General features: G+C 41.9%; 1 protein-coding gene across 1 annotated transcript; it reads left to right on the forward strand.

The window, feature by feature from the left end:
* The first annotated feature begins 763 nt into the window (after positions 1-763).
* Positions 764-10,007, forward strand: UHRF1 (ubiquitin-like with PHD and ring finger domains 1). Its single transcript, XM_010190464.1, has 15 exons — positions 764-1,027; positions 1,778-1,950; positions 2,355-2,570; positions 3,537-3,643; positions 3,828-4,014; positions 4,557-4,680; positions 4,768-4,875; positions 5,674-5,778; positions 6,655-6,761; positions 7,480-7,642; positions 7,744-7,881; positions 8,268-8,379; positions 8,500-8,657; positions 8,988-9,086; positions 9,751-10,007. Exons 1-15 carry the CDS (start codon positions 764-766, stop codon positions 9,895-9,897), a joined length of 2,208 nt encoding a protein of 735 aa, XP_010188766.1. The 3' UTR covers positions 9,898-10,007.
* Positions 10,008-10,321: the final 314 nt, after the last annotated feature.

Raw genomic sequence — 10,321 nt, forward strand, 5'->3', positions numbered from 1 at the left:
TCTGAGTTCTTGAAGGGACCTATTTGGTCCTCTGTGCTTTTGCTTTTTGCAGGGCTAGGATCTTGGTTTGACTACATAGGATGCCAGACTTGCAAAATAAGAGTGCGCGCGAAATTAGGACGTGCCTGGCTACGCTAAAAAGTGATTGGGTGGTTTCAAGTTGAATTGAATCTTTTTTGATTTAACTGTCAATGGAAAAATTGTGTATTTGCCCAGAGAAAAGAAAGCGATTAACTCTTTGGCTGCTACTTAATGCTGTGTTTAACAGAGCACTGCTGTAGCAATAATCCAGACCATACACAATTGCAGTATAAAAACCAGTCTGCATTAATGTTCATGATACGGGATGTGTCTGACGTAAGGAAGAAAGAACTTTTGAGTTTGTAGGTGATGTGGAGGTATCTTTAAATCGTGAGAGGAACATGGGGGATGTGCACTTCAAGTCCTTCTTCCCGGAATTGATATATCCAGGGAAAGTACTGCAGACTTTCTTAGATCTCCTAAAATGCTGTGGCTTCATCTGGGTGGCAGGTCTACCACAGCATGGACATCTTGTTTTTTTAGCTGGTGGAGCCTGTTGAAAAAAAGAACATTTTGAATAGTAAGGATAACGGAGGAACTGCCAAGTTCCTTGGTTAATGGTTTTCAAGCAATGTGGTCTTTCTTGGCACGTAGAGACGATTACAGCATGATGTGTGTGTTTAAATTGGAAAAAATCTCAGCTGAAAGAAGTAACCAGATTATTTTGATGCTTTCCCCGTAGATGGAAGATGGTCACTCCCTGTTCGATTACAGCGTTGGACTGAACGACATTGTTCAACTCCTGGTCAGACAAAGCCCAGCAGTGCTTCCTGCTGTTAGCAAGGAAAAGGATTCTGAGCTCTCCGACACGGACTCTGGCTGCGGCTCCGGCCAAAGTGAATCCGACAAAAGCTCCCACAATGGCGAAGGAGCCATGGAGCTGGAGGGACAGCCAAGCACGGCCGCGCAGCCCGACTGGACCGACCCGGGCTTTGGCCTCTATAAGGTGAGTCGTTAAATAACAGGTTTCTTAAAACTGCGCTTTGGGCGGGGAATTGTTTCTCTGTAGTTGAGAGTTTCTGGAAATCTTTTATGTCCCAACTGTGTGGGTATTTTCTTTATTTCTTAAACCCTCCAAGTACAAACAAACAAAAAAATACCAAGCAACCCACAAAGCAATTAAGTGCAACATGTTGTAAGTTAAAATATCTTATTTTTTGTTTTATCCTTTTGACTAAAGCTACAATGCATTCATTGATTACAAAGAAAAAAGCATTCAGAGTGCCTGTTTTAATTACAAAAACTTTCCCAATATTTTTGCTTGGGGTCACTGCATTTGTCAAAGCTGAAACTTTCTTGAATGAACAAAAGAAAATCTCAACCAGCTGTGCAGAATCGTTCTCCTTGTCTGCTTCAATGGATTTTATTACAGATACAGTGATGTCTGCCAGACTATGAGCAAGACAGCTCTGAAAGTCTCTCATAGACAAACTAATAATGGCTTATACTGGTAAGAAAGCAGTTTGCACACATGTTGGTGTAGAATGGATTTTTAGCCTTAGAGAGTCAACCAGAGAAGACTGAAGGAGTGCATGCGGGACCAGGAAGGCAAAGGAAACCTTAATTTTTAAGATGATTTGTTAAATATCTTGATAATGGTGAAGTTCTTAAGATGGCTAAATCTTCAAGTAGACTTGGAAATTAATGCTTAATTTGTAAATCCATTTTGATGAGCTGTATACTGTGCTTTGTGTAGATCAATGATTTGGTCGATGCTCGAGATACGAATATGGGAGCATGGTTTGAAGCCCAGGTTGTAAATGTAAGCAGAAGAAAACCTACAAATCAATCTGCTGGCAGTTGCACAGATCCCGATCAGCCGACAGCCATTCCTGAAGAAGATGTAATATACCATGTGAAATATGAAGAGTGAGTTTTGTTACCTTCTTGGTTAATAAAGTAATTTGGAGCATGATGTTTGATGGGAAGTGTTATTGTAGTGATCCACAAGGTTAAACAGAACTGGGCTGACACCGTAGTTACATTATTGTGCTCTGTTACTTGCAAGTTTGTCTGACGGTTGGAATTCCAGTGGGCTGGAACTGTTTTTAGAGCTATGAAATGCTGTTACACGAGTTTTAAATGGGATGCAATAGTAGCCAGGTTAGACTGCCCAATTCTGGCTGTGCCTGGGAAAAGATTTTATTCTTGATGGTATTTTCGTGTATTGTAGAGCACCAGTTCTTAAACTGACCTGTCTGGATAAAATCTGTCACTTACAACTGTGATGTTGAATCTGACTTTTGTCCTCTGTGCCTCCCTTCTGCCTCAAGTTATCCAGAGAATGGAGTTGTAGAACTGAGCTCAAGTGACGTACGGGCTCGTGCACGGACTATTTTGAAGTGGCACCAGCTGGAAGTAGGACAGGTGGTGATGGTCAACTACAATCCCGATGAACCAAAAGAGAGAGGGTTTTGGTACGATGCGGAGATTCTGCAAAAAAGGGAAACGAAAATGATCAGAGAGATCAATGCAAAGATATTACTTGGGTAAGCAGATTCATAATGTGGAATACACTTAATTCCCCAACTCTGCTTAAGCTTTTGTGAGGTCTGAGTGACTGCTGAAGGAAAACAAAACCAAAACCAAACCAACAAAACAACCAACAAACCCCCCACCAAAACAAACAAACAAACAAACCCCAACAGCAAAACAAACAAAAAACCTCCAAAAAACCCCCCCAAAACAAAACCCAAAAACAGCAGCAGAGGTGCTGGGGGAAGAAGCTGGGTCCTTCCCGGGTGTTTGATTTCCTTGCACGGCACTTTTGGTTAACTTCCACTGGAGGAACTGGACGCTTTAAGGAATCCCAGGGCATGCTGAGCTGTGGATTCGTGTAACGCTGGGAGGATGCGAAGCCCCGTGTTTGCCAGGAGGCAAAGAATTGTTTATTATTTTCACTGTCCATAATGGTTTTAGAAAAACTTCGGTGTAATGTTCTGTGCTGGATATAATGATGTAGACCCAACCCTCACTTTATAAAGATGATGAAAAATTACTCTAATTCTCTCTTAAAGGAGAAAATGAGCCTGCATATAAGGGACTCTCAACTTCAGATAAAGCATTTTTTTTTTACATTTCAGACAAGCTTCACAGGGTTGCCAGAATATTCGCCCTTTTTCCTCTCAGCACAGTGCTTTTGATTTTAGAACCTTGAAATATGAGAAGCGTTAGTCTGAAATACATTTTTGGTGGAGAACAGTCACTAATGATAACTTGAATTCTGAAACTTGGTTTGGAATTTTTGAAAGTACCTGAGTTGTCATTGAGACAAGAAGGGGGTACACTTTACATGAAAATGATTTGATTTGTAGCGATGTTGTCATGCCCAGATCATGTGATGCTGAAACAGGTTTCTTCTGAGACAGAACTGACACCAGCCCAGTCTGCTTTACTGAATTCATGCTGGATGATACTTTCGGAGTCTGATATTTTCTATTTTGATCAACTTTCAGGGATGCTGGCGATTCCTTGAATGACTGCACAATTATATTAGTGGATGAAATTTATAAAATTGAAGAACCAGGCAGTGCTTCCCCACTTAGTTCCAGTCTGTCAAAACGTGAGTCTATAGCGTAGTTTTTACGTCTCTTATATGCTCTGTGATACTCTGCTGATCGTCTCTGTGAGGATCAGAGGTCTAAGAGGTCCAGGATGTTTGTGGTTGTGACTTCTTTGACCATTTCCAGTGTATCTTGGTACTTTCTGGAGTCTGAAGCAGACTGTGGTTTCTTTTTTGCTAACAGGAAAAAGTGGACCTGTGTGTAAAGCTTGTAAGGACAACCCGAACAAGACCTGCCGGATTTGTGCTTGCCATATCTGTGGAGGTAAACAAGACCCAGATAAACAGCTCATGTGTGATGAGTGTGATATGGCTTTCCACATCTACTGCCTCAACCCTCCCCTCAGTAGCATACCAGATGATGAGGACTGGTAAGTTCTAAGCATGTGTGTGTGGTATGGCAATTACCATCCAATTAGGAGCAGAAAGTGAGGGCTTTGTGCTGCCCTTAGGTGGCAATATTGTGACTATGAGGTGAAGAGGTGTTTGTGAGTTTGGGTTTGGTTTTTTTAATAGGACTTAGCTTTTCTTGAGCATCAGTTTAGTGAAACTGTGTTTTAAGCAAGTGTCTTTCAAACTTACTTTCCTAGTTTTGGGATCTATATACCTATTCAAAGAGAACTGGAGTAACCTATAAAGCAAATGCAAACCTGATACCGGGAGGCTTAACCTGTGTAATGGTTTTTAGGGGTCGCTTACAGGTCCCATCACCATATGAGGCTGGTGACAGATACTGTTTTATGTATCAAATATATATGGTGATAGATACAGATAACGAAACAGTATATTTCACTATATGTATATAGATATGTTTTATTCCTTGTATCCTGTTTCTGCATTTTATATAATGATTTCTGTAATACATGCAAGGCTTTACTACTAGTTACTAATTTTCACTGACTGGTGTCTTTAGGTATTGCCCTGAATGTCGAAATGATGCAAGCGAGGTGGTTTTAGCAGGAGAGAAGTTAAAAGCAAGTAAAAAGAAACAAAAGATGGCATCTGCTAATTCATCCTCGCGGAGAGACTGGGGCAAGGTCAGTTCGCGAGCTGTTTTAGTTTGAAGAACAGTGTGTGGTAGTTCCCTGTAACTCTTGGCTGATCGGTCTTGCTCTCTGAAACAGGGCATGGCATGTGTTGGTCGCACAAAGGAATGCACCATTGTCCCTTCAAACCACTATGGACCCATTCCTGGCATTCCGGTTGGCACCATGTGGAAGTTCAGAGTTCAGGTATGGAGCCGAATCCTGGCCTGGGCCACTGTAGGGAACGATCCAGAACTTATGAGAAAGCTGAAAGAGTTAACTTTGGAGTGTGTGTCGCTGGATATGTAAGTGCAGAAAGGAAAGAATTCTGGCTTTGTCTAGATCAAGCGTTCCATAACTAATGCTGCATTGTCCAGGCATTTCAAGTGTTTGGTTTTGGTTTTGTTTTTTTTTCTTTAGTGCTTTTTTGGTGACTCAAAAACCCCAAACCGAAAGTATTTGTTTCCTGCAGTTTCTCTTGGAGATGTGTAGTATCTCCACTTGTTCTGTTGCTCAAGGTCTCTGTCCGTTACCTACATATCTGAACAGGTTTTCTCATCCTGTTAGAAAGTTGGGGAAGAAAAAGCCCTGAACTATCCTGATCTTGGTTTTAAGTATTAGATGAATGTTGCTATTGCAAGTCTTTCAAAACCAATCCACTTATACCAGCATTTATTTTTTAATACCTGCATTATACTAGGATTCTTGGAGCTTTATAATAAGCAATCTCAGTGAGAAAGATCCAGTTTTCTAAATTAATATCATGAAAAGAAAATCCCTATGTTCAATTTACTGAGATACTCAATGGCTTATTTTTGAAAGCATTTTTCTTTCCTCTACCTGGAGCTTTCTGGAGGACAGTGATGAGAACACCTGCAATACATGTAAAACAAATCTGAAATTAGTACTATTAGTTAATCTAGTTGCAAGACCAAGAGACAGACATTGCTTGTAGCCAGTTGACAGCAGTTGCCTAACCTTTTTTTTTTTTTCCCCCCAATTCAGGTGAGCGAGTCCGGTGTTCACAGGCCCCACGTAGCAGGTATACATGGCAGAAGTAACGATGGCGCCTACTCCTTGGTTCTAGCAGGAGGCTATGAGGATGACATAGTAAGTGAATCCTGATTATTTATGTCTGAGAACCAAACGAACTTTTTAGTAAAACAAAGGCTTGGCCTTCATCACTTTTTACACTCTGTATCAGACACTTGCCCATCTTGATGATGCTTACATTCTTTAGAAGAAAACAAGGCCAAGGAAAACTACAATCCAGTAAGATGTGCCAACCTGAGAAACAGGACCACCTAAATTAAGTTTAATATCCATGTCAGCTTTTAATTGAAGAGTCCTAAGCTGCCTTTTCAGGGTCTCCATCGCATCCACAGCATCTCACGGTGGATGCTGCTGGATCTTGCTGTGTCAGCAGAGCGTTCAGAGCAAAATTAGGGACAGAGTCCTACTTCTGAATATACCATTTGGTTCTGCTAGCCAGACTAACCCTGAGGAAGTTGTACCAGGCTCTGCTGCTCATTCTTCTTGCAGATCACCAGTATGTTACTAGCCTGCATCTCCACCACAAATGTGAGTTAGAACTCTTGTAAAGCAGCCACGAATCTCAGTAGCTGTTCTAAGCCTTAATTCTGACAGCAAGATGGTGCAGCAGTGTAAGGGGTGAGGCACAAGTTACATTATCCTTGTCTGGAACGTGCTGCTGCACTTCCAAGCAGATCCCATGCGAGTGGTGTGCCGCTCTCCTGACCCAGGTCCCTGCACTGTTAAGGTGTGTGACAAGGCAGCAGTTGTCACCCTGACTCCTCTCTCAGCAATATGAGAAGCCTACCTGACTACCTAAATCTGGGAGCCTAAGTGGAGGAAGCATCTTTCCTTTTTTCAGAATACCGTATTGAAGCTACTTGATTAAAAGACTCTTCTGCTTGTATTGAATTATTTTTGTGAAAGTGTCGAAACCATCCATATACGTTTCAGGATCATGGAAATTCCTTCACATATACAGGGAGCGGAGGGCGTGATCTTTCTGGAAACAAACGCACAGCGGAACAGTCTTGCGATCAAAAACTCACCAATACGAACAGGTCAGCAGCATTCGTGCTCCATTTCTAACCTTTATAGCTGACAATCTGTCAGCCAGAAAGTGTTTGTCCTGTTTGTTTCAAAAGAAACTGGCTAAGAGGAAAAAGTGTCAGAATTGGGTTTTGGCTGTGTTGTGGACTGCAGATCAGTTGCACAATGGAAATGCTTCTTAGAGCGCAATAAAAATGAAATTGTAAATTTTCTTAGCCTGAAGCTTAATATTGACTGAAACTTAAGGAACAAAGTAGTAAATTAGTGTAGAAGTAGCACGACTCTCTCCTGAAGAGCTTTGCAGACACTGGTCCATGTGTCACCTCGGGAGACCAGATAATTTCTAATTCTGAACTGTTCCTCACAAGTAAGCATGCACTTGAGTGGAGGAAGTGATCCATGCAATTCTGTTAGGGTAATGTAATGAATAATCAGTGTATTTAAAATGTGGTCTACCTGTCAGGAGGCTTAATTATGATCTCCCAAAGTTCTTAGTGTTATACAAGATACTCGAAAGTGTTACTATTTAAGATAAACAAATGAAAAAAAACCCAACAGCTTGGTATTGTACCCAACTGTATTGCTGTATTGCTGCAAGTAAAATGGTATCATTAAGTTTATTACTTCTTAGTAGCTGGTTTACCTCGCAAGCTTTGCTTTCTCCTCCCTCTGATTTCTGAAGAGTTCTGCATGGTAAGTTGGCTGAGTTGACTGGACTTTCTCTTCCAGAGCTCTGGCTCTGAACTGCAGTGCCCCCATCAACGACAAGAATGGAGCTGAAGCCAAGGACTGGAGAGCTGGGAAGCCGGTCCGAGTGGTGAGGAACGTAAAAGGAGGCAAGCACAGCAAATATGCTCCTGTAGAAGGGAACAGATATGATGGTATATATAAGGTAAGAAGAATTTGAGTTCAGCTGCTGAATTAGGGAAAGATAATTTGGTTGTGGCCAAGGGGTTTTCTAGTGCGTGATGGACTTGCATCTGCCTCTTTCAGGTTGTGAAGTACTGGCCTGAGACGGGGAAATCTGGATTTTTAGTGTGGCGTTACTTACTTAGGAGGGATGATGAAGAACCTGCTCCTTGGACCAAAGAAGGAAAGGACAGGATGAAAAAGCTTGGCTTAACGATGCAGGTACGCTTTGGAGCATCATCATGGTTCTCCTGGACAGTGAACTTGATGGATGGCAGGATTTTTAATATTACACGTTCTTCTTGAGGATGGTCCTTGAGTAAGAACCAAGACAGCCCCGCTTAGCCTGAGGGGATACAAGCGCTTTCAGTCTTGTAGCTTGTTTGTTTTCCTTTTACATTGGGAGGCTGAGTGCACAAAACCCACTTATTTTATAGAACTTCTGTAGTCTGAATAAGCGCTCTGCAGGAGCAGGGATCTGTTGCTTAAAAGAGAGAAAGAACCCCTGGAGCAGTTCTCCTGGGGTCATCTCTCTGATCTGTAATAGTCTGTAATCTATGAACTGGTGTGCTTGCATTAGGTGCTTTTTGTTTTGTGTTTTCCTGTAGTATCCTGAAGGGTATTTGGAAGCCGTTGCAAACAAAGATAAGGAAAAAGAAAATAACAGAGATGAGGAGTTTGATACCCCCGGGAAAGGAAAGAGGAAAAGGAAATCAGCAGGTTTGTGGAGTAGGCAAGTGGATATAGAAAGCCTTGTAGGTTTTTGTGTGGTTTTCCTAGTTACTCTTTTCTGGTTGCTTTTTGTTCATTCATTTAAGAAATCATTGTGTTTTCTTTCAGGTGGGGAGGAAAAACTCGTTACCTCTCCTACAGGGACTCCGAAGAAAACTAAAGTTGAACCATACAAGCTGACATCTCAGCAAAAATCGCTTATAAAAAGTGACGAAGCCAATGAAAAACTGTGGAATGAAGTACTAGAAGCTCTCAAAGATGGACCGGTATATCATGCTTTATTTTTACAAAGGAAAACAAAAGTGACAACTAACTATTGTATTATACCTAGACACAAACCTCTTGGCTGCATTCAAGAAACAGCCTCAGACCTATAGCAATTTCTTTTTGTGTAGACGTCCACAGCATAACTTTAAAGCGCTGTGTTTGAGGTCAGTAAGAAGGAGAAGACGTTATTCATGTGACTTTTTTTTTTGTTGAGCTTTGTAGAAAAATTTTCTATGTCTAAAGCAACCCCTTGCATTTAATGTGTTTTGGGTTTTTTTTGCTGTATCTTTCGGAGAGTTGTAGCAATATGTTAAATGTTTTCTTGACAGAAATTTCTAAACAAGGTTGAGGAGGCCTTCTTGTGTATTTGCTGTCAGGAGGTTGTGTTCCGGCCGGTCACAACTGTGTGCCAACACAACGTGTGCAAGGTGAGTGGTCCTTACAGCTCTGAGGAGCTGGGGCAGTGAGCCCCGAGCCGTGTTCTTTAGTGGGGATGAGAGGTGGGGGGTGCGTGTTTGGGTCTTTTTGCCAGTAGTCAGTCTTTTAGCTCAAGGCAGGTTTTGCTGTTAAAACTTTGATTTGATGGAAGTTCTTTGGTATAGAAAAGTCTGTGCTTTAAAGAAACTTCCACTGTTGTGTTGCTATCGTCTGATCGTTTTAGAAGATGAGAAGAGGTTCTCTGTGGGCTCCATAATCCTGCAAGGTGACGCTGATGGATTCTACAGCGTTACAGAGTGCACGGGGATTTGTTTTGTCTTTGGAGAACGGTGTGAAGTGTGTTTGCAGAGGCTCCAGCAGTCTCTAACAGCTGCAGGGGAATTCTGATCTACAGAAACATGATTGAATGAAATACCTCTACCGTGTACCCAAAGACGGCGTCCCTGACTGGTGTGCTCTGTTGAAGTGCACGTGCTGTTGCTCATAACGCGGGAAGTTTTCTCTGCAGCTGCCAGCTTTGCGCTGCTCTTGGCTCTTACCAACACCTGGGTGAACCAAGACATAAAAAGAGTCTCGCTCTCTCCAGTGAGAGCTTATAAATAATCTAAACTGCACGTCGCTCTCTTAACCGATTATTTTGGTGTCCTCCTCCAGGACTGTTTGGACAGATCCTTCAAAGCCGATGTGTACAGTTGTCCAGCCTGCCGCTATGATCTTGGCAAGAATTACACCATGCAAGTGAACGAGACACTGCAGACCATCCTAACTCAGCTCTTCCCTGGATACGGCAACGGACGGTGATTCTGTAAAGCACTTCTCATTTTCTTGTCTTCAAACTTATTAATGGGTTTTCAATGGGCTTAATTTAAAAACAAAAAAAAGTAGTCTGTGTTCTCCCAGACCCCTAAAAAGTTTAAAGTCTTCCTTGTTTTTAAAAAACCTGTAAACTCCGAGGAATATCCTTTTTATGTTCGTGGGTTTTGTTTTTGTTCTCAATGTTGAACTCTGCATTTCCCTGCCCCCCTCAAAACTGCCATTCATCAGCACAGAATTGTTTTTTTGTTAATGGACTAAAGTGCTTCCGGTAAGGCTGCTAATGATTCTGAAAGTTCTCAGAGTGCCCCCTGTGCCCCCTCTTTTTTTTTCCTCTTTTTATATTCCAAGAAATGGCTTGGTTGCTAGAACAATCTTCACCGCTCGGGGATTTGGCCATAAGGGTTAACCT

Source organism: Mesitornis unicolor, unplaced genomic scaffold, assembly GCF_000695765.1.
Source record: "Mesitornis unicolor isolate BGI_N332 unplaced genomic scaffold, ASM69576v1 scaffold15118, whole genome shotgun sequence".
In the NCBI taxonomy this organism is placed as follows: domain Eukaryota; kingdom Metazoa; phylum Chordata; class Aves; order Mesitornithiformes; family Mesitornithidae; genus Mesitornis; species Mesitornis unicolor.

Excerpts from the sequence above, each read along its gene's own strand:
- UHRF1 (XM_010190464.1), top strand. The coding sequence starts at position 764 with ATGGAAGATGGTCACTCCCTGTTCGATTACAGCGTTGGACTGAACGAC. Across the intron at positions 1,028-1,777 it reads CGGGCTTTGGCCTCTATAAG|ATCAATGATTTGGTCGATGC; the intron begins GTGAGTCGTTAA and ends TGCTTTGTGTAG. Across the intron at positions 4,681-4,767 it reads CGCGGAGAGACTGGGGCAAG|GGCATGGCATGTGTTGGTCG; the intron begins GTCAGTTCGCGA and ends TCTCTGAAACAG.